The sequence below is a fragment of the Silurus meridionalis genome, chromosome 4 (assembly GCF_014805685.1).
Source record: "Silurus meridionalis isolate SWU-2019-XX chromosome 4, ASM1480568v1, whole genome shotgun sequence".
Classification (NCBI taxonomy): Eukaryota; Metazoa; Chordata; class Actinopteri; order Siluriformes; family Siluridae; genus Silurus; species Silurus meridionalis.
In genome coordinates, this window is record NC_060887.1 from 18,565,463 (window position 1) to 18,588,969 (window position 23,507).

Consider the following 23,507-nt stretch of genomic DNA (forward strand, 5'->3'; position numbering starts at 1 on the left):
AACAAACGTATTACAACTAACAATTGTTTGAATAAAACTAATACTATTTTAATGAAATTACTCCTTATGAAGAAATTATGATTTGATTATTCTAGTGTGTATTTTCACTTTTGTTTGCTTCTTAATTTTGTAGGATCTGAAGAAGTATGGTGCAACTACAGTGGTGCGAGTGTGTGAAGTAACATATGACAAGACACCACTGGAGAAAGATGGCATCACGGTCATGGTGAGTGCTATTCTGTGCTGTAGAATTCTGTGCTGTAGAAAGCTGCTCCATTCTGATTTTCACCATTCACTATGCATGTCCTAAGTATCTACTCCATTAACCTCACTGCTGAAACTGCTACCTACATTATATAGCTAAATATATGGTGGTTTGTGGATATCTGATTATCAGTCCCATATTTTCTTCTCAAAACCTTTACCACAAATATTAAAGCAGCCAACTGTCTTTATTGTTCACTAAATCATTAAGATTTGCTATCACTGAAACTACAAGGACCAATCATGTAAACAAAGCTTCAGCACATGGTTGGTGTGGAAGAACTTCAGTAGTGATCTGCATTATAACTAGGGAAATAACTAGAGAAATCAGTTATTCATTTTTTTATTTTGTAGTATTCAGTATTATCGTTCCACAATAATAACCAGGGGTGAGATTTCAAGCTTTAACTGTAGTGGATTCTGCTTATTGTGGACACTGTGTGTTTATGAGTACCACTATTTACTCGGGTACTATACAATGCAGACACTAAGCATTTTCTGACACGCAAAATCAATATGATTAATGAACACAGGACACACATGGCAGTCATCTTTCCATTTTGCATACGCAATATTAAAAGAAAGTATAAACTTTTATCTGAAGAAAGTATGTCTCTGCAGCTCTCAGCTGGTCAGAAGCAGGATTCCCTCTATGCTCTTCCTGTTAATGTCAGAACTGTCTCTTACTCCCTCCTCTCCTTGCTTTTTTTCTACCTTACACAATCTATTCACAATCTCTTGCTACCCATCCCTTCCATTCCTGGATGCGGATTACACAGCTGCAGTTAACTTCGGTCTGGATGGATTTTTACAGTTTGGTCATGCGCCAGGCTTTTCTGTAACTATGTAAAAAAAAAAAAACCAAACAAACAAAAAAACTGCATGTGAGGCACACAACAGAGCCACGTTATATAAAACCGACTCCTCAGTGCTGTTAGGAGAACACCAAAATCAAGATAAATTCACTTGGAATATTTATATCCTAAGAAATCCACAACTGATCATGGCTTAGGTAGAAGACTAGGTGTTTGTCATGTTACTAAATGTCATAAATATTCAAAACAGAAATAAATATGACAAAAAGATTAGCGTTTCGCTTTTGGTCTGCTGGTGCCATCAGTAAAGGTTCATCGTCTTGCAGCCTATAGGTGATCATTTTATAATATATATATATATATATATATATATATATATATATATATATATATATATATATATATATATATATATATATACACAGGTATATACAGGTTTCCCCATTTCCAAAAATGTGTGTGCTGTTTAAAATGTAAATAAAAACAGAATGCATTCATTTGCAAATCTCATAAACCCATATTTTATTCACAGTAGAAAACATGTTAAATGTTTAAACTGAGTGCTACTAATAAAAAAACAGATAGAGGAACACTTTTTGCAACTAACTGGGTTAATTGGCAACAAGTCAGTAAGATGATTGGGTATAAAAAGAGTATATAAGAGAGGCAGTCTCTCAGATGTAAAGATCAGCAGAGGTTCGCCAAATGTGCGAAGAACTGCGTTTATACATTTTGGAACTTTATCACAATTATCTTCCTCAACATAAAATTGCAGAAATTTCATCATCTACATTACATATCACCAAAAGATTTCGAGAATCTAATGAAACCTCTGTGCACCAGGAACAAAAGCAAAATATATGAGCATAAATTTATATTGGATACCTCGAGTGGTCTGGGTGGTGAACTGGCTTGCCTTGGGTTAGGGTTAGTTTGGTGCATCATGAAGTGAACAATACTACAAAGAAGACCTGTATTGTTGAGCAGGGGGGATTCCTGTATCAGAGAATGAGACATTCCTCACACAAAACTCTACCACCTGATCTCCTTAGTTTCCACACACACACACACACACACACACACACACACACACACACACACACACGTGTGTGTGTGTGTGTGTATATATAGTTATATACATTGTTGCAATCAAATTCTAAATGACCTAATTTTTTCCTTAAAATGGTACATATCTTTTTTTTTTTTAAACATTTAACAAGTTTTCTATGTTCTGTTGTGCATGAAATCATGAAATATGGATTTATGACATTTGAAAATCATTGCATTCTATTTATATTTACATTTTACTCAATGTCCCAGTTTTTTGGAACTACGGTTGTAGTATTGTTGAGTTCATCAGGGTTTTTATAGTTGTGTTTGAACTGAGGTTACCTGGGTCACACGTGTTGGCATACTGTCTTGGTTTAAAAAGAGGCATAGTGTTCTCTGAATAGCCCTATGATCTTTGGGTTTGTGTCTGACTGTCTGCCAGCTCCTATTTACGCACAGTTACTAGAGACTGGAAACACTACAGCAGGTCTTAGTAAACAGAGGAACCCTTGAAAATATGTCAAAGTTAATCTCTTAGTGTAGGGATAAAAATAGTTCCTGAGATTTAGTTGTTGAGTAGAAGTGTTTGTTACATGGTAGCACGTTAGCCTATCTCATCTTTCCCAAGTTTAATTATAAGTAATGATTATGACTGCAATAGGCAGTAGTGTTAACTATTACTAACTATTACCTGAGATCTTTTAGATAGCATTTCTTTGTATTCCAGTCTGAAAAAAGTTTTTTTTGAAGGGATGTGTAGCACTGAGACTCTGCATGTTTGAAAATGGAAATGTTTACTGATGGGAAACAGGTGCCCAAGGCTTCTCCCTTTCTTGTAACAGGAGAGTCCAGCTGCTGGAGAAATAGCAGGTATGTGATTCAGGGAAAATGTCAAAGCATTTGCTACAATTAGCCTGCAGGGTTGGGACTGGAGACCGACCTGCTTTCCCTGAGCATATACCAAGCACAACATGGCCTCTTGGAATTAATAGCTTACTGTGGACACACCAGACAAGTAGGGGGAGATATTAAACACTTACAGGATTTAACTGTTATTTTTAACTCAAGAGCTGAGTGGGTAGTTACTGGTAACTGTTTACATTTATTACATAAGGAGGTTTTCTCCCACAAGTCTGAAATATGACTTTGTTCAAAACTACATCGTCACATTTTGTCATTTTCTTCTCCACTGGTAGAAAAGAGCCTTTAGAAAATACTTGTGGAAGAACAACTTTCACTAATATCATAAATGCAAGTGCACACATTAAGAATTAAATTCGACCCTGTGTCCCAGACAATGTACAATGTACCTGTCATATTATATAAAAATCTTTTGAGGAATGTTATTCAGTAATATTTTGTCCTACTTCAGTTTATTTTCCCTTTTTAAATTGCATTTGTATATTTTGTTCTCCAACCTGTCAGATATTTGTCATAAGCCAGAAAGTAGGTTAGAAAGCCAAGAAGCTGATGACTTGAATCACTCACCTTTGCTCAGTATAACTGAATATAACATAAATAATATGGATAAATATATATACTGCTTTAAAAGAAAACATTTGAACATTCTGTAGCTAAAATCGATAATGATAAAAACTTTCAGTCATTTAATTCCCCACAATATAAGAGAACAAATTAATGAAGCAAATACAATCCAAACTTACTATAATACAAGACACTTTTACTCTTCTACTCCTGTTTGTCAATTTCTCACTCTTGGTTGGCTGTGTTTCCTGACCTCTTTTATGACTGCCAGGGCATGATGTTCTTTAGTGTATCTAAACTGGCATATGATGTATTAATCACACACCAGAGAAAAGTGTTGTAACTGGTAAATGATAGCAAATTGGAATAGGAATAAATAGCAAAATAGGGATGCAATGCAGCTTGACATTCTTAGGAAGGCTCAGCCATAGAAATGCACAATAATTCTAATGTTCTGTTGTGTTTTCATTCCCTTTCCACATCAAAAACTCTGTGTAAGAAAGTGTGTTGGTTACATAAAGAATGTGATTAGAATTCATCTATGCTCATTTTATAGGTTTATGCAGGTATTATATTATTCACAATCACATATCTCATTGAGTTAGATTTTTCTCTTCAGCATGGCATTATCCTGCCATATCTGATTCAGTTCTCAGATTTGCTGCTAAACACTGTGGTGTCCTTGTTCCTGCTGGTGCTGACTGAAGTGGGAGAGACAGCAGCATGCGTGTTTGGTACAGTACATGCCATATTTGCCATGGCACAGCTTGTGAGAATCGCACTGGACTCATCAAAGACTTTTCACTGGTTGGTGTGATTTAGATACAGTAGAGAGTCTGTTCACTCAGAGGTTTGTGATAGACCTCTTTCTGCAGATAACATGTTCCCAAAGCACAGACTATGGTTATAGCTGTCAAGCCCTCCCCTATTTTCAGCATTCTTCCGGTTGATCTCTGCTTAAATGCTGTATTACATGTAAAATACATTACATTCACTAAAAACAAAAGCCAGATCTTGTCAGTTGTTTATTGTAAGTAATGATTGTTTGACATTGTTTGTCCCTCTGTGCAGGACTGGCCATTTGATGATGGAGCTCCTCCTCCCACAAAGATTGTGGATGACTGGCTATCGCTGCTGAAGAATAAGTTTTGTGAGGACCCCGGGAGCTGTGTGGCTGTTCACTGTGTGGCTGGACTTGGCCGGTTAGTAAAAACTGGTGAACAAAATCTTTTGTTTCATGGAAGTAAATACAAGCCAGAACTGTGCATTTTGAGAGTTGAGATGATGGAATTATTGTTAAGACATCATTGTAACTATAGCATTAGCACAGGAGATTTATTTTAATTTTAAATTTAAATATCAGCAGCATGTAGGTGGAACTCAAAATTCTCATCCTAACACGGGTTAACCCTAAAAGCCATTCTATTCAGAAGAAAGCCTGGTGTGTTTGGAGATCCAGAGTTCCAGGTCAAACTCTTTGACTTTTATCCTGGGACTAATTATCAGAAAAAAATATTTTTTTTTGTTTCTAACAAAATACCCCAAAGCATCTGTCTAAGGAGCATAGTGGCCATCCTGCCAAGGATCAGTTCAGGTTCATTTAATGTGCTTCATTAAACCATGCCAAGATAAACTGCTTGCTCAGATTCACTCAACTGATACTAATTCCAGTTTATTATTGGAGGCATTGACATCTGATCATGAAATGGGAATTTGTTGTTAAGTACCTCTTTTAATTACAGAAAGGAAATTGTGAAGTCATTATGATTTTGAAGCAAGAAAACTATAATATAACTATGTGAGTACAGGTGACAATCCTCTTAAACCATTAAAATAACTCAAGATAATGGCAACTGTCTACCCCTTTTTATGTCTCTCTCTCTCTCTCTCTCTCTCTCTCTCTCTCTCTCTCTCTCTCTCTCCTTATCTCTCTCTTTGTCAGTCTCTCTTGCTTTACTGTGACTCTCTGAGGCACCAGGCTTTCTGACGTAGTTTGATGGCCCTGTGGGAGCCCTCTGCACATCTTGACATAGAGCCAATGTTTGCTTTACTTGGGCAAGTTTGTTATGCTGTTGATCTGTAGGAGGCCTGTTTGGGTTGGTATTCACTGGATACACTGGAAAGTCAGAGCTTTAAGCCAAGTGGTAAAAGTAGATTTCTCAGACTAGAATGACTTTGTTTTCTAAGAAATCTCTGTAATTTTTAGCACCCTCTCACAAAAACCCTAGCCCTAGTAAGACTACTCCGGCCCTGGCCAAGCTATTTTAAGCATATTTATCAGATTTCTTACTTTAATTCGAGAGCAGGCTTTGTCTCCTTGTAAACGTGAATTTGACTTTTGTACGATGGAGTCTGTCCACTTGCTTAAGTGTTGTGTCAGACTGAAGAACTTATTTCTCATATTCACCAGGTGATAGCTGCACCTGAGACCATTCATTGTCTTGTGTCTCTTTAGCAGTTCATCAAGCATTTTCTTATATATTTCTGTGTTCCAGAGCTCCAGTTCTTGTGGCCCTGGCACTGATCGAGTGTGGAATGAAGTATGAGGATGCAATTCAGTTCATCAGACAGTGAGTGCAAACGAGACACTGCATGACAGGATTGTAATTTACTTTGCCATTGGAAGGACAGCCTAAAATACAAGTACAGAATTATTACATATTGATTGTTTTTTATAATAGAAAACGTCGGGGTGCCATAAACAGCAAGCAGCTGACCTACCTAGAGAAGTACAGGCCTAAGCAGAGACTGCGCTTCAAAGACCCACACAACCACAAGAACAAGTGCTGCCTCATGTGAACGAGTCTCAGCCCATCTGCCACTGAAGGAATGAATTAATTTGTGGGTGAAACAGGACTAATTCCACAAACCTCATGCATTTGAATTGTTTCACTTTTACTATTTGGATGGACTTGACCCCGCTTTAATCTATGTGAGACCCCTAAGTGTAAGGGCTTCGTGAACTCAGGGCTGTGAAAAACAAGCCTTTTGATATTGATCCTAAGTGTCTCACAGACGGTATTACATGTATATTCGTGCACACACACACACACACACACACACACACACACACACACAAACACAAATACATGCAGTATGTAAACAACCAGCAAGATCTTCAGCACACAATCCAAAGATAATCTTTGCTTCCTTTGGACAAACATGATTTAATTTATGGAAGACTGCTACCAAAATTGCTTGTTTATATTGTATCTTATTAATCATGTATAGGTTTAATTAAAGCACAGCATTTCTCTTTTCTTTTCTTTTATGTAATTTTATTTCCAGACTTGGGTTTCTAGTCCCACTTTTCTGAACCTGATTTTGGCAAAGAATGATTTATTTGTGGTGGCTAGTGGCTGTTTTTTTTTTTTTTTTTTTACTAGAGCTATATTTTACATTGTGATGTGAACTACTTTGGGATTAGAACACTGCACTATTAGAACTTTGTATAAGAGTACGCTGGATAGATGGTAAGAAGCACACTTTATTGGCTAGTTTTCAATAGGACACCAGTTAAAAGCTTAATTTCAGCCCTGCTTGTGGCTTCCCATTTTGTTTATTATGTAAAGGTGATGTACTGCAAGTGTCTTTGCAACTCACTGTTTGAAAAATTGTGCTACCATGGAAATAGGAAACAAGTCAAACCAGAAATGTGTATTAGGACAAAAATCTTTTGGGTCTTAATGATCTTGGTACTGAGGTACTTCACATTCTGGAATACGAGTTAAAAATGTGATTTAATATTTTTTCTGCCTTCTAAATCAGAGGCACATCCAATTTTGTTTATGGTCATTGCTATTGAAGTAATAAAGTAATTTTTTAAAAATTGTGATTTATTTTGCTTGTTAATATTTGTGGATCTTGATCTACATCAACACACGTAGTAAGAAGTTAAAGTAGACATTCATGTTGAATGTGTTACATGTTTGGAAAGGAGAAAAATATGTTTATATGCTTTACATACAGGCATATTTAGTAGAATGACAAAGCCGAGGATGACACATTTAATGTGCACTCTACTGTCCACTTTAATAAAAAACACATACATTCATGCAAATATCTAATCATGTGGCAACAAAGTGCAAATAAAAAAATGAAGAATCATGAATTGTGTGTCTGTTTGCATCAGAACATCAGAAATAGTGTAATTTTTGTGAATTTGATCATGGCATGGAATGTTGTACCAGGTGGGCATGTTTGACTATTTTAGACCTTGCTGATCTCCTGGTAATGTTTGTATAAAAAGTATGTACACAGAATGGTACAAGACAACAAGAAATTCTTTTTTTTGTGGGTAGAAACACCTTAGGTAGAAAATTGACAGATTGGGTAAGTTGGCAAGAAGGATAAAGGAAGGAACAATATCACAGCATGCCCAAAACAGTAAGGTAACTGTTCGAGTTCGATGCAATCATGGCCACAGACTGACCATAACTAATGTCCCATTGTGTTGGAAGCATTAGTATACCCTAATCTCTGTAATGATTAAACTTGGAAAAAGGTCAACACATGTTCTTGATTTCTAACAATGCACCAAGTTGTTTATTTGCTTGATTTGATGTTATGTTTGTATGCTCTATGTTTCTACTACTTTTTAGCTTCATAGTGGCCAAGGATTGGCAAATTTCTGGTCTTCTTGTTGAGATGCAAATACCACCCCAGATGCAAATGCCACATCGAACATCAACTATGAGACCTTGAACTGTTGTTACCTCTCCTGTGTATGATGCAACCTAATGATGATGAAATGATGCAGCAAAACCCAGGTGACCAAGAAGTAACTCGGCAGTAATTTGTCCATTAACCTTTGGTTTCCTAAAATGGGAGAGTTGTGCATATTAACAAAATAATCTATAGTATGTCTGAATAACCGTGCTGACAGTCTGTATACATTAAAGTCATTTAGTTCTGTCTTTATCAAGCAAATAAAATGCAAAATGAATCTGAAAAGAAAGAACTGAAGTGGTGCAGCAGGTAGCAGTGCAGGCTCACAGCGCTTGGTCCTAAAATGGAGTTACTTCTTTTGATGCTTTACATTTTTTTTCTGTCTCCATCTCCAGTGGGGTTACTATTATTGTCCAAAACATATATAGGTATGGGTGTGTACACAGTGCCCTGCAAGTGACTTCCTGCAATTTTGGTTGATCACAAGATCCACCATGACCCTAAACAGGATAAAAAACTAAGGTTCCCATAAATGAATATAAAACTATTTCCAATTAAAGAAATAATCAATGTACACAAGATCCATCAGCTGTAGACTTCTATTTCAATTTCTCTGTGGGCATGTTGGAGCAGTGACTAGTTTCGCAGACTCACAGCTCCAGGCTTTTGATACTAAATTTGTTTACATTAGGTGGGTTTTCTATGGGTTCTCTGGTTTCCTCCAAAAAAAGGAAAAATCTACAAAGGTGCTGCTATGGACTAGTGAGCGATCAAATTGTGAATTCCCATGGCCGGTGTTATCAGATGTAAATCACATCAGCATCCGAAATAGAAAGGTCTAATTAAAGCAAACGTGAACGGGTGGGGATCAGCTTACACACAAGTCGGATTGGATGACAGCGAAATGCTATTTGGGCAAATCATTCCTTGCCCTCATGAGAGGAAACACGTTTTGCTTCATAACGTTTGCCCACGTAAACCTTCAAATAAAGTATATATTCTGTTTGGTTTTTTTAGTTTAGTTGTGAACATGAATTGTGTGTGTATGTAAGAGGGGGTTAATATCTATAGACAAATGAATGGGAGAGTGAGTGTGATTGGTGCTGTGGGATCCCGGACTGTACCCGGCGCTGTGCACCACACCGGAAGTGTCCCCCCCTCCCTCCCCGAGCGAGGCGCTCCTCTCTGTGTCTAGCTATAGCTAGCGTGACTGCTGCCGCTGCTACTACTAGCGTCGATTTCTAGGTTTGCTGGAGCCGCCATATTTTCCACTAGGAGACTCCGAGAGGTAATATAAAACAAAAAAGCTTCAGGTAGCGAGCCGTAAATCGTCCAATTCTTTCCCCATATTGTAGCGTACACACAGCATTATAATCGTTCGCATTTTGGAAACATAATCGGTGCAATCTCCGAGAGGGTCCAATGCTGTTAATTATCGAGGGCAAAGTGATCTATTTTAGCTTACTAGCTGCCCCTTCTAGTGTTGTTTATTGCTGCCATTCTAATGGTCCGTGCAGCATTGTTCCTTCAGCCATGTACGTATGATTGGGTCGAGGACCAAACGGGTATTTTGTGTATATATATGTATAATTAATGAGACGGGTTTTTTTAATACCCCATTGCGGTCTTTGGATAGCGTATTCTCCGCTTGCTTGCTAACTATCCTCCATCACCCACCCGGCTTTGATGTGGCGTGCCTCGCTAGCTAGCGACAGATAACTAACCCAGCGCTAGCTGTTTTATGTTAGCTACAGGCGGGCTATACCTCCATCTCGTACGCTGTGAAAATAAATTTTATAAAAAAGATAGATACATTTGATAATATATAGTATAATAATCAAGGTAGAAGGATTGAACGGCGGCTAGCAGCCTATATAATTTTAGGCGTGGCAAATGTTAACGCCAACATAGTTCTGGTGTTAGCTCGCTAGCTGTATACCATGTCCACGGTCTATTTGTGTATTCAGACGAGTGGTTATGTTTTGTAAGCGTTTCTTTTTTGTCTTATATGTTGTTGGGTCTATTAAAGTAACATTTAATTTTAAATAGGGAGGTAATTCGGTTTAAGTAAGGTTCAGGTCCTAACCTGGGAGCTAGCATGGCTGGTCTACTAGGCCTGTGTGTGTGTGTGTGTGTGTGTGTGTGTGTGTGTGAGGTAGGGGGGTGATGTTCACTAGTTCAGTCGTCCGTGTCTCTCCCCCATATATATATATATATATATATATATATATATATATATATATGAACCACAATACCAACATATACCAAGCTATAAAATGCCTATAAGTAAATCTCCTGTTCTCCCATTTGAGTGGTAGTGAAAGCTGATCTAGGGCTAGTTAAATGTGACTAGCTGTGTTCGGGCAGTGATTATTGAATAAAACGCAGTAAAGGCTCCTCTGGGGAATATCTTGTTAATAACCAGGCTCCGTACAGGCATCACTGCATTGCTTAACACCTGCTTGTGTTTTCTCAGGACATTTCAGTATCCAGAAAGCCTTAAGGAATGACATTTTGGCGTGGCGTGCCCCCTGAATAAAATGCTGGATGTCCTCTCATAGCATTTACAACCAGGTGAGTGGATCCTGCTGTTCTGAGCTTCCCAGTTCCTGGAAGAAACCCTCACTCATTCAAGAGGTTCCTGAATAGTGCACTAGGTTATTAATATGACTGAAGGAATAAAGTTCACATTAATAAAGTTGTTAATTATAGCATTTAGTTAACACTCGCATGGCTTTACACTCAAACAGATTCAGAATGTTTGTAATAATGATAGACGATCAGCTTATGAGTTTCACGAGTTTCCAGTTTAAAGAGCATATCTTTTGAAACGACTAATATTTCACAAGTTGTACAAATACTATTGTTTTTTTTAACCATTGCTTGTTTTTCTTAATGTGGCTTGATTTCCTTGCAGCATATGCTCCTCCATAAAGCAAACGCACCTGCTTTCATCAGCTCCACCTCTCATCTTCTGCTTGGAGGAAACCTCCAAGGTAAGATTGAATCAAATAGGACAGTCTTAGCAGCTTTTGCAAAGAGAGATTTTGCTTCCTGCAGTGTTTAGGGAGTTAATTCACTCTAAAGGGACGGAATGCAAACGAAGTGTTCTCCGAAAGCATGCTCCAGACCATGTTAGTTTTTTTTAATTGTATTTAGAAGAATGCACTATTTAAAGCATAATGTTATTGAATAGATTTCTTGGTGTGCTTGTTTCAGCTAATACAGTATGAAGTGTTTCACCTCAATTAAGTCCAGTCCTTAACTTATATGTAGTCAAGAATATTTTTTCTTTTCCATCTTATGTGAATTCAGCTTCCAGTGTTTTGGTTGACATTGCACAACAGCTGTCCTGTATCTGCCTCTTCCTGTTTCCCAGGTGCTTCTGGGAATATCCCGAGTAGAATATGTCCGGTCCTGTTTCAAGCCGCTCTCGAGTTTACCCTGATGTAAACACACAGAGACCCAGAGAGTACTGGGATTATGAGTCCCATGTGGTAGAGTGGGGGTGAGTGAAAGTCTTCTCTCTGTAAGCATTAAACTGGATTTAAATGTGAATGTTTTGTGTATATAATACACATTTTTTATTACATTTTAATTTGCTAATTACTAACTTTCCTTTGCACATACTTTTGCAGTTATTTATCTCGGTACAGTTATCTGTAGTATGCTTCTATTTTTATTTTTTTGTGAAAAGACACCTAGTATTAGTGATTAATTACTACTTGAATTTATCAGGGGATTATTTTAAATATTCGACCTTCAAATATGCACAAAACATCAAGCTTTTCACTGCACGGTTTGTGCAATATACTTGATGCTTTAAGATATGAGAACTGCTACATGCCAACGCATCATTACAGCATACAGTATGTCACATTAAGGTTAAGTTAATATAACTTGGTGTAGTACATAGTAAGTGGACACGTTTATTAATGAGACCCTGGAGCGGTCCAGAGTTTAGCGGGTGGTGCGTAGTGGTGGGCAGCATTAATGGTCCGTGGGGGGAAAACAGTTCTCTGTGTAGTTTAATGATAAACACACGTGGTTTATTTTTTTTGGTATTCAAGTTACTCAAGGAATTGTTTCGGCCCTCATCGTACAGGCATAATGTAAATCTATGCTTCCACACTGCCTTGATCTACAGTGGTGTTTACTCCTAATATATTATCAGACCTGACATTTTAATTTGCACAGCTGAGTTGTATTATTTATCACTCATAAATATACCCAAAGTCTCTCTCAGTAAAATGGGAGCTGGCAGATTGACAGTTGTAAAGGTGTTCAGAATACTTTTATTAATGGATGCTACAGGAAGCCCCTCCCCTTCACCTCATCTCATGGGCTCTTGTCTAAACTTGCTTTTTGTCAAGGTAAATTGAGACTGTTCGAGTTTTTTGGACTCATCAATGCCCGTTAACATGCGGAAGTGTTTAAGAAGTGGACCAACGGAAAATGTCCACGAGGGCATTAAAAAAGCAATTTTTAATAGAATTATATCAAAATATACTGCATTAAACAATAGTACAATTGAAATTGTTTATCAGGATTTTTTTTAAATAGTAAATCATGAGCAAGGAGAAATTAATATTGCATAATGTCCATTTCACAATATCTTTGCAAGGTGATGACTTGACTTGCAACATGATAAACAATTGTGGCTAAGTTGACTATCTTCTTACTAATATGACTGCATACACTTTGCTTGCTACGGGCTAAGACCACGGTTTTCATGTGGAGGGATCGTGTGGTCCTGCTTTGGAATTTTATGCTGTGCAGCTGTATTTAACATTCAGTGAAACCCTGAGGGTCTTTGTTTGCTGCTTATTTTTTTTATAGCTTAACCACAGAGACAAACATATATGAGATAAGGCCAGAAACATTTCAGTTTGTACAGGCTTTATGGGAAAAAGTCTTTGTTTTGCAGCACTGATTGATTTACGCTTTGCGTGACACTGGGTTATAATACCACATGGTACTGTGTGCAAGCAGAAGAACAAACAAAATGCAGTTAATCCATTATGAGCACATAATGATTCAGTGCAAACAGCAAAATGCTCATAACATGCAGGCGCACACGCACGCGCGCGCACACAACCACCTCACTGATTGCATGCCTTACTGCAACAGTCAAAGGCATGTAGCTCATGAATATTGTTCATATATTCTTATGGCCAGTGTAATATTTATACTTTTAATTCTTGAACTAGAAAAGATAGATACTCATAAACGTGAACATGTGCTTGAAATCTGTTAGGGACTAATGATAAATGTAAATGGTTTTATTTTTGTGGTTCAGAAATCAGGATGACTACCAGCTTGTGCGAAAGCTGGGTCGAGGAAAGTACAGTGAAGTGTTTGAAGCCATAAACATCACAAACAACGAGAAAGTCGTGGTGAAAATACTGAAGGTACGTTTCCTATGTTTGTGATTTTACTTTATGTTCAAATGCAAGATGTGATGACGTGTAGAAATATCGGTCGTTATCTGATAACGCGTGATCATTAAATGTGTCGTGTTTTAAAACAGCCCGTTAAAAAGAAGAAAATCAAGCGAGAAATTAAAATTCTTGAGAACCTGAGGGGAGGCCCCAACATCATAACTCTTTTAGACATCGTCAAGGATCCTGTGGTGAGTGTTTCTATGCTAATTCATCATGTTTCATATTCTGTAAGGATTATTTATTTGCTGTATAATATAATGACTGTTACATAAATTTGAGTGTGTTTTTAGAAAGAGAGCGACTACATATTTCAAACATTAAAACATGTCTAATCGTGTTTTCCTGCAGTCTCGGACACCAGCACTGGTTTTTGAGCATGTAAACAACACAGATTTCAAGGTAAGATTTGCAGTGGAGAGGGGAAAAAGATATTTAGTGATTGATGTACTGATTATTTTTGACATGGACTGGTTAGAGATACATCAGGGTGTAATCAGTAAAATTGTCCTGAACACTTTTTTTTTTTTCTTTTTGAGGCAGTTCTTTCGATTTTTTTTTTTTTTTTGTTAACTTTATTGTTGCTGAAAAGATTGATATAACTAAGTAATTGTCAGCAACATTATCATTTAATGACTGTAGCTTGTACTTAATAATACAAATCACTGTAGACACATAAGATTCTTGGCGCTCATCCTTAAGTAATGAGGTATTTGTATCTGTCTCATGCAGCAATTGTATCAGACATTATCGGATTTTGACATTCGCTTCTACATGTATGAAATCCTGAGGGTAAGAATTTTTTTTTTTATTTGCAGCCAAGTACCTAAAGTCCTGCTTTAGTAGCTGTCCTGCTTTTAACTAAGGATCTGCTTCAGTTCTGAATTTGTATATATTTTTCATCTTCTTTACTAGGCTCTAGACTACTGTCACAGCATGGGAATTATGCACAGGGATGTCAAACCACATAATGTCATGATTGACCATGAGCACAGAAAGGTAACCCAATGACATTCTCAGCCTCAGTTAGCTTTTAGTATATACACTATTGTAAAATAAGTTGCTATTTATTCGAAATCTTTTTAGATAATTGTCCTGAATGTTTTAACAAATAACTTCTTTCCAATGAAGCTTCGTCTGATAGATTGGGGCTTGGCTGAGTTTTACCATCCTAACCAGGAGTACAATGTGCGAGTTGCTTCCAGGTACTTCAAAGGTCCTGAGCTGCTTGTTGACTACCAGGTACTTTTATTTTTAAACATCTATTAAGTATCATGTTATAAATGCCTTGTACACAAGTGGATTGTTTAAGCAAATGATTCAGTGGTTTTTATTTTTTTATAATTTCTAGATGTATGACTATAGTTTGGACATGTGGAGTTTGGGTTGCATGCTGGCCAGTATGATTTTCAGGAAGGAACCTTTTTTCCATGGACATGACAACTATGACCAGGTAATAGTTCTACACTTAAACAAACAAAAAAAAATAAAAATAAAACCATAAAGGAAATAAGTGCATCAATGTTAGAGAGAGGACTGATCTTATATCTGGTATTAGTATCACGCTGATATTACAAAATATGCTGGATTGCATATAGAAGATAAAAAAAGAAACCCATTTCATCAATTTCGTGTCACTTATCCTTTATTCTTTCAGAAGGATAGCACCACTGATATGCAGTTGTCCTCACCTTTGGAAGTCATGCACTTATTTGTTTCCCTTAATCTGTATGAAAGCATTTCATATTAATAGCATGCCATAAATTACTGTTGTATGTTATCTAAGGAAAGTACATTTCCAGGGAAACCTGGATATCATACTTGGTTCTGCTATTAGCAATGGACAGAACATTATAGCTCAGTTGCCTGATAGGTCCACTAATACATTTAGGACTTTATAATTCAATTCTACATTTCTGTCTGTTAATATTGTGCATATTGTCATAACTAGAGTATATGAGCAGTTTAAGTATTGTAATTCACTAATCTCTTCTTTTAAAGCTAGTTAAATAATCAGTTTTAAGAGTATTAGTAGTTTATACTCAAGCTTTCTTTTTTTCCTCTTTTGGTGTTATTCTTTTATGAAGACTGTAAGCTGTAAAATGTCATGGACTGCAGTATGTTGTTGTTTTTATGTACTGGTTATGCTTAAGTTCTATTTACGCTTTCCAGCTTGTACGGATTGCAAAGGTCCTCGGCACAGAAGACCTGTATGATTACATCGATAAGTACAACATTGAACTGGATCCACGCTTTAATGACATCTTGGGAAGGTAAGTGTGATCAAAAAATGTAACAAAAATGTTTCTTTGTATAAACAAAATGGTGGTTGGTGCTATTTGTGTAGTACATCAATGAGCGCTGTGTGTTTGTGCGAGCAGGCATTCGCGTAAGCGATGGGAGCGCTTTGTGCATAGTGAGAACCAGCACCTTGTGAGCACCGAGGCTCTGGACTTCCTGGACAAGCTGCTGCGTTATGACCACCAGGCCCGTCTGACTGCACGTGAGGCCATGGATCACCCTTACTTCTGTAAGCATGTAACACATTCACTAATCGCTCTAAATAACAAATGAACTGGTTATAAACCTTTATTTCTAAACCACTCCAAGTTTTCAAGCCTGTAAAGCGTTCTATAAAGCGATCGCTAAATTTTCCTAACAGTTTTTTAAAAAGGGCAACTCAGACATCTGTGGCTCTTTCTTCAGGAATGCTATAGTGATCCAGAATGTGTGGTCTGTTTAATTTTTTAAACATGTGATTTAGCATTTAGATGTTCCTCACATTGACCTGCAATGAAACTGATAGACACTAAATAGGAACTGGTCTCGCGGTGATGAACACAAGGTCAAATAAAATAGATGGACACACAGATCGTGCTTTATTGATTCTTGTTTGTGGGAGGAAATAATTTTGACTGGGAAACTTTCAAACATTGCTGCTTGTTAGAAAAAAATATCTGGCGTTTCCTGCAGTTTTTTTTAACATGAACTCTCAAAAAGAATCCATGCTCTTCAAGATGTTAAACATGATAGATTAAAAAAACAAACTTATTTGTCCTCTAAAATCTTTTTGGAGAATTCATAATTTAGTTATGTAGTATAATAATTCGGGCCTGGACTATTTTAATATGCTTTTGTTACTTAAGATTCGGTCATTTGTCAGGTATTTGTTGGTCTTTTAGTGAGATTGGATCATAATCTGCTTCTTTAATGTGAACCGTGTGCGCTTGTGTTCTTTGCGTGTACTGAATGTGCCAAGACCAGGCTCACTGTGTGCTTTTATTGCTGGACTGAACAGTTCGGATGTGGGCTGTTCTTCTCACATCTTGTTTTAAATTGACATGCCTGACTGAAGCTTTGCCCCCAGCCTCCTTTTGGCTGATGCAGGTTATGTAACAGTATACTTTGCTAAAAGTTTACATCTTTAATTAGATGATTTTTGTGTTCCAAGTTTCAGGCAGTTTGGTTTACAGAAATGACCTGATGCATTTGTGTTTTGGGAAACCAGGACAATGTTTTGTCTAAATTCACTTTCAAAATCCAATTTCAAACGCATAAAAAAAGAGCAAATAAGAATAGCTGCACTATTAAAGAGTAATAAATGAATGAGAGTTCATGCGTACAGGAGGAATTGTGAATGTGTTGCTCACCGACGTATACTTTACTGTTTATTGTGCTCATTGTCAGTGCAGCGCGAAATTTTTAAAAAAATTCCTTGCTTTTGTAATGAGTCACTTCAGTTCCGGTTGCGTGTTTTTTCACTTATGTCTGACTGTTGAGATTCCCCAAGAAAATAGATTTTATTGGTGTGACATGGTATTCATTCAACATGAAGGCAATACCATTTTATACAAATGGCTTGAATATTATCCTAAATGTTTTAACTTTTTAGCAAATTAATTCTGTTTGCATCCCTACTTATCTATTACATTTTATTTCTTCTTCTGTTTCTACAATTGTGCATGCTTGTGTGTTTTTTCAGACCCTATTGTGAAGGACCAGGGTAGAGGAGCTACTGCTACTGGAATGGCTTCTAGCTCCACTCCAGTCAGCTCCTCTAGCATGATGGCAGGTAAAATACTTGGCATTCAGGATTTCTGGAAGTGCTAATTCGAAGGTTTTGGGAAAAGAAATCTTTATTGAACATTTCAAAATGTATACTTTATACATTTGGGCCATTTAAATAAATAAAATATTTTCATATAACAGGCACAAGCAGTGCATGTCTATACAGATGTGGTCAGTATCATGAAGGTGGTAGATGGTTCCCTGAATATGTTTGGCCTCAGCAAGTACAACAATAAGCTAGAGAAATGCCCAAGCCTACTGTGAGACAACGTTGGCGTTGATGCATGTGACAGCTCTGTCGTTTTCCTGCAGGGATCCCCTCCCTGACAGCCAGCACACAGCCCTTAGGCAGCATTGCAGCTGGTTCTCCTGTCATCTCTGCCTCCAACACGCTGGCTACACAAGTACCCGCCGCCACGGGAGCCCAACCTTAAACCTCTCTCTCTCTCTCTCTCTCTCTATCTCTCTATCTCTCTTTCTCTTTTCCCTTACCCTTCCAACCTTTCCTACCCTTCATTTCCTCCCTCCTGTAATTGTTCTCTTGGCAGTGTGGACAGTGACAGCCATCAACTTTTTGTTGTCATTATGTTGAAAAGTAACGCAGAACTAATACACAGTTACCTTTTCCTCTCCTCTTCAGTTCTGTTCTGTAGGGATATGGACTCTCATTATCTTTTAGCACCTGCCCGGGAAAGCTAAGTTAGGCATGCGGGTGCGTTTTTCTCTCTTCTCACCGTGGCTGTCTCGAAACACAAATACACATGTAGAACTGAAGAAGGAAAATAAAATTTATTTTATATGTCCCTCAAGTATTCTTGTTTTTGAATACCAGTTCTTTGACAATGTTCCCATTCAGTTGTGCTTTTGTGGGGTGGGGACAACACATTTAATTTCCTTCACCTTTGGGTGCTCTTACACTGTGAAACTTGATTACAAACTTGAGCGGAATGCAGACTCGTGTTCGGTGTTCGCTGGGTTCATGGTTGCACCCGTTCTGCTGTACCGTGCTGGAGCTTCAGTTGTGCTGTTCATGTGGACTTTTATATTCTCGGACCGGGAGCCAAATTCAATCAAATCTGCTAAAACAAACATGACTGGCGGTGTGTATTCAATGTGTGTATACAGATTTTACTGATCAGTATGTAGATGCTATTGTTACATGTTACTTTATTGATTACTTGGGAATTTGGTAGCAGGTTGATTGGATTTGGCCATGGACTTTATAGATGCTCAATAGTTACTTTTAGGACAAGTGGCCAATGCTGAGTACCACAGATTCCATAGTATGCCAATGTGTGTTACTCACAGAACTGAAATTGTCTTTTTTTTTATTATTTTATTTTAAATGAAGCTTCTGACACATTTGTTTAATACCATGAAGAATTTTGTAAGTTTTTTTTTTTTTTCCCCTCCTTGATTAATTATCCAGTGAAATGTCTCAACTCCATGATTAAAATGATTAAAAGAGGCTAAATATCTCTTTAGCAATGCATGTTGTTTTTTTACTCTATGGCTTGACGGAAGAGACAAACCTTTAAGTTTTTACAGTTTGTTTCCTATTTTCCCCCTGAAATGTTTGCTTAGACAGGCTGACTTTGTTCCTTAGTGACGTTCTTATGTTAAAGGTGTGAAGAGACTGAAAACATCCACTGTCTGTATTAAGTGTGGATAGTTCAAATCTATTAAAGTAGCATTGTGTATTGTAAATTAAACAATCTCAAAGCTTTGTGCTATTTTTAAGCTCATATATGGAATATGCATTGTTCAGAAAAGAAACCGGTGCGGGTGGCAGGTTTTTTTTTTTTTTTTTTACCGACCCTTTATTACGAAATGTGATATGAATTTTTAAAATCAAGTACCTCATGTTTTTTCAGCACATTCAAACTTTTGTAGGGTGTTTAAGCTGGAACACCGCTTAAGCCTATTTATACCAGACCTCAATGGTACCAGTTAAAGTTACACTGGAGAGGTGCACACACATCTTTTCTGTAGTTTGAAGCTTAAAAACCTTCAAATATAACAGGTGTGGGATATTTCCATTTAAATGTTTTTTGCTATAAACAGCACGGCCTGCACATTTGGCCACAGAGGATAGAGCTAATAATAATACTCTGATGGTCTGTGTTGTGAGGCACATACCACATTTAAAAGGCTTTCCTTAGGGCTTAAATGACCTGTACATAAATAAATTGCATAAAATGTAGTAGGTAACAAACCTGCCTGTTGTTTTTTTTTTCATATTTGTGAGAAACTGAGTGAGTTGGGATGTAACAGCTGAGATCAAAGCCAGGCTTTGAGCTGCATTGCATGCAGGTGTGATGCACAAGCCCAGGCATGTTATTAGATGGGGTAAGTAAAAGTGTAGGATAATTAGTGATTAATTACTGCATTAAATGTTTTTCAAAAAAATTGTCGTTTTAATTATTTTGCCCTGTATTGAGATATAACTAGTAGAAAGAACTGTAACAATGATGCACTGTGAAGTTTCTAATTAAAATTCCAGGATCTCCAGGGGACAGAAATCACCTGGACACATTGTGTCTGTGCTCTATTTGCAAATACTATCATATAGCCAGCTTTTCTTGGAACCTTCTCGCTACCATTGTTTCTGAATGCAAGTGCTGTTTAGATAAGGGGGCTTGTGTTTTTCCCCCATGACTGAGAGTAGTTGGTCTAGTAGTAATACGGTGGATGCAATGGGCACACTGCAGAATGGTTTCATGATCTCACTGCCTGGAATCATAAAGGGACTTCTTAGAACCAGTTTTAGTACAGTGTGCAGGGGAGATCCCACACTGGACTCATGTGAAATACACACAGACTTGCCCTTCTTCTTTTAGAAAGCTAGTATTAAGTGTTTTATGAGCTTCTAGTGACATACACCTTTAGTGCAAAAAGGGCTTTAAAGACTTGTATACTATAGGCTTTTGTGTTCAAGAGTATTTCCTGGACTGTAAATCCACAGCCCACAGTCTCTGCTTCATCCTCAGGCTGAAAAAAAAAAAAACATCTACAGGTAGCTTGGCTATTGGTGTTAAATCATTCTATTGCACTGTCAGACCCATTTAGGTGAGGAAACAACCAAGGTGTTTGGACTGCATGTGAAGGCAGTCTAGTAGCCTTGTAGTAGTAATGTGTAATATGGGAAGACATTGTGGCTAAATAATCCAGACCAAGTGAGTTCTCCAGCTTCACTAACCACATTCTGCAGAGAATTGACTTGGCAGTCATGAAAAGGTACACATGTACCTTGCCAAACTTGTCAGAGAACTTACCTTCATACAATGCTGAGAGGTGTGTTGAGCGTCTAACACCCTGGGTGGGCCCACCTGCAAAAAAGAGCCACATGAATCTCCTATTGTGATCATTCCTACATCTTACTGTCTCAATGTCACCTAAACAAAGTAACAAATGCTGATGTCCCCAAACTGGAAAAACTAAATTCTATTTCAAGGCCATATTTACTGCCCTAAATTCTAGCTGCTCAATTTGTTCTCTTCTCACACGTAGGAGCCACACTGCCAGCAGCCCATGAGTGAGGTGTCTACGGTCTCTCAGATAGGGCACTGCTGCTACCACCTTTCGTTTTAGGGTGGCATTGTGCTGCTATTAAGCTAGAATGTGTACCTTTTCTTTGATATGAGGCCATGTCTCTGCTTGTAGTGGGCTGATAACCTACACTATTCTAAAATGTCATTCAGTCTAGCAGGGTCACGAAAACTACAACTGTGGCTGCGCTCAGCAATCCGTGTATCCACAGGAGGAACTGATGCCGCAAACAGCGACCTTAATCTATTTGTTATTCAAATACAGCAGTATCTGCCTGCATACATCTCAAAAACAACCATAATGCCAGGGATATGCCAAAGGGCAGGGCATTTAATAGAAATGCATGTACTTGGATGACAAACTCCAAAAGCATGATGGGAAAATGGAAATATGAATTGTGAAAATGATTTCTTGGATAAGGAGCCTTATCTTTAATTTGACTGTAGAAAGAACATTACTTATAATCTTATACTCCAGTGTTCTGTATTGTTGAAAATTTATGATCAAACTCTTGATGTCACCCAAATGATGTGTTCCCCTTTTGAGTCTGGTTCCTCTCAAGGTTTCAACCTCATAACATCTAAAGGGGTTTTTCATTGCCACAGTCACCACGGCTGCTCATCAGGGATAAATACACATCATTCACCTTAAAATTCTGTAAAGCTGCTTTGAGACAATGTCTGTTGTAAAAAGCGTTATAGAAATAAACTTGATATGAATTGTGCAGATCCATTAATGAAAAACTAGTTCTGTAGCAACTTAAACATAATGAAGGGATCAAGTTTTGAAAAACTAGAACCAAATAGAAATTTGCAGTTTGCTGCACAGCAGTCAAATAGACCCCTTTGTCCTGCACCATGGGGTTCATGACCTATTAGCAAAGCAATTTAGCAGTTGTTGACGGACTCATTGCTGGGATCATGACTCAGTTTCTGTTGATCAGGTGCAATTTGTCATGACTGTAGTCTCTGGTTTTGCAGAGACCAGCTGCATATTTACTTGATTTAATTAGTGAGGTGGCTGCTCATTAGTCTAACCTCATTATATTACAGCAGATGGGAAAATGGGGATCACTGCAAACTGTAAGAAAAATCTGTTTCACTTCTTGTTCCTGGGAATGGTTTTAGTTGACCACATGCAAATTTAAGACCAGGTGGAGAATACAAATCTCTTTTTTTATTATAAGAAATATTACGTGTGCTTAAGATGTAATAAGTGTTAGACAAAAAATATGAAAAGGAGATTAAAATGTATCTGTATAACTAAAACTATAGGAATCTCCAATTATAAGAGAAAACTATCACCGGTCTAAAAACAAGCTGTTCTTTATTGTCCTCTACTGCCACCTAATGGCTAAATTGACACAACTCTATATTTGTAAATGTGTAAAAATTAGGTAGGTTTAATTAAAATGTTTCTAAGCCATATATTTACACTTCCGGGCCAAATATGAAATGGGATAATATTCAGTTTTTAATTGTTTCCCGGTTGTTTTTGTAAACAAAAAACAATGAAACAAATCCTGTAGATAAATCAATGCTTTATCAATCCTTTTCTATTTATGAACTTGCTGTAAGGCCTTTCTTATAGATGACCCGAAAATGACAAATACTGTAAGAAATTAAGAAAAAAACATCCCAAAAGATGTTTTAAACATACTGTACACCAGACTTGTTCAGTTTTGTGTTTTTAATTTGAATCAAGCATTTCATGATTTTACCTTTGTTTACAATAATAATGTTGAACAACAATGTTTCTTGCTGTTTTCCCCAAACAGTTCAATGCACCAAAAGGCACAGGTGGCACAGGAGTGTTTCTCATTTTCTAACCAATAATTGCCTGTTATTATTATTATTGCTATTATTATTATATTTATATATACAGTACTGACCAAAAGTTTGGACACACCTTCTCATTCAAAGAGTTTTCTTTATTTTCATGACTATGAAAATTGTAGATTCACACTGAAGGCATCAAAACTATGAATTAACACGTGGAATTATATACATAACAAAAAAGTGTAAAACAACTGAAAATATGTCATATTGTAGGTTCTTCAAAGTAGCCACCTTTTGCTTAGATTACTGCTTTGCACACTCTTGGCATTCTCTTGATGCCTACTTTGAAGAACCTACAATATGACATATTTTCAGTTCACTTTTTTGTT

General features: G+C 37.3%; 2 protein-coding genes and 1 long non-coding RNA gene across 4 annotated transcripts in view; 2 read left to right on the forward strand and 1 right to left on the reverse strand.

Annotated features, from left to right (window-relative positions):
- Positions 1 to 7,443, forward strand: part of ptp4a3b (protein tyrosine phosphatase 4A3b) — an 8,208-nt gene extending 765 nt beyond the window's left edge. Inside the window, exons 2-5 of the mRNA XM_046846489.1 lie at positions 134 to 226; positions 4,686 to 4,816; positions 6,110 to 6,184; positions 6,296 to 7,443. Of these exons, the coding sequence (XP_046702445.1) occupies positions 134 to 226; positions 4,686 to 4,816; positions 6,110 to 6,184; positions 6,296 to 6,413 (417 nt within the window). The 3' untranslated portion in view covers positions 6,414 to 7,443. The remainder of the gene's footprint in view (positions 1 to 133; positions 227 to 4,685; positions 4,817 to 6,109; positions 6,185 to 6,295) is intronic.
- A 760-nt stretch (positions 7,444 to 8,203) lies between these two features.
- LOC124384032 lies at positions 8,204 to 10,399 on the reverse strand. Its single transcript, XR_006925328.1, has 3 exons — positions 10,369 to 10,399; positions 8,610 to 8,782; positions 8,204 to 8,432 (listed from the first exon to the last, which is right to left on the reverse strand). It is a non-coding gene; the product is annotated as an uncharacterized LOC124384032 (long non-coding RNA).
- Positions 9,418 to 19,275, forward strand: csnk2a1 (casein kinase 2, alpha 1 polypeptide). Of its 2 annotated transcripts, none has more exons than XM_046846483.1 (15): positions 9,418 to 9,570; positions 10,759 to 10,856; positions 11,200 to 11,278; positions 11,662 to 11,790; positions 13,582 to 13,693; positions 13,813 to 13,914; positions 14,075 to 14,125; positions 14,456 to 14,515; positions 14,639 to 14,722; positions 14,855 to 14,965; positions 15,075 to 15,176; positions 15,896 to 15,996; positions 16,105 to 16,253; positions 17,706 to 17,795; positions 18,104 to 19,275. In XM_046846483.1, exons 4-15 carry the CDS (start codon positions 11,690 to 11,692, stop codon positions 18,223 to 18,225), a joined length of 1,185 nt encoding a protein of 394 aa, XP_046702439.1. In that variant the 5' UTR covers positions 9,418 to 9,570; positions 10,759 to 10,856; positions 11,200 to 11,278; positions 11,662 to 11,689; the 3' UTR covers positions 18,226 to 19,275. The 2 variants fall into 2 exon arrangements, with proteins under 2 accessions (XP_046702439.1, XP_046702440.1); XM_046846484.1 differs by lacking the exon at positions 9,418 to 9,570 and adding an exon at positions 9,686 to 9,817.
- Positions 19,276 to 23,507: the final 4,232 nt, after the last annotated feature.

Bases quoted from the DNA above. Each gene is read 5' to 3' on its own strand.
- csnk2a1 (XM_046846483.1), top strand. From the start codon at position 11,690: ATGTCCGGTCCTGTTTCAAGCCGCTCTCGAGTTTACCCTGATGTAAAC. The intron at 13,915-14,074 runs GTGAGTGTTTCT...GTTTTCCTGCAG, and splicing joins ACATCGTCAAGGATCCTGTG to TCTCGGACACCAGCACTGGT. The intron at 14,723-14,854 runs GTAACCCAATGA...TTTCCAATGAAG, and splicing joins TTGACCATGAGCACAGAAAG to CTTCGTCTGATAGATTGGGG.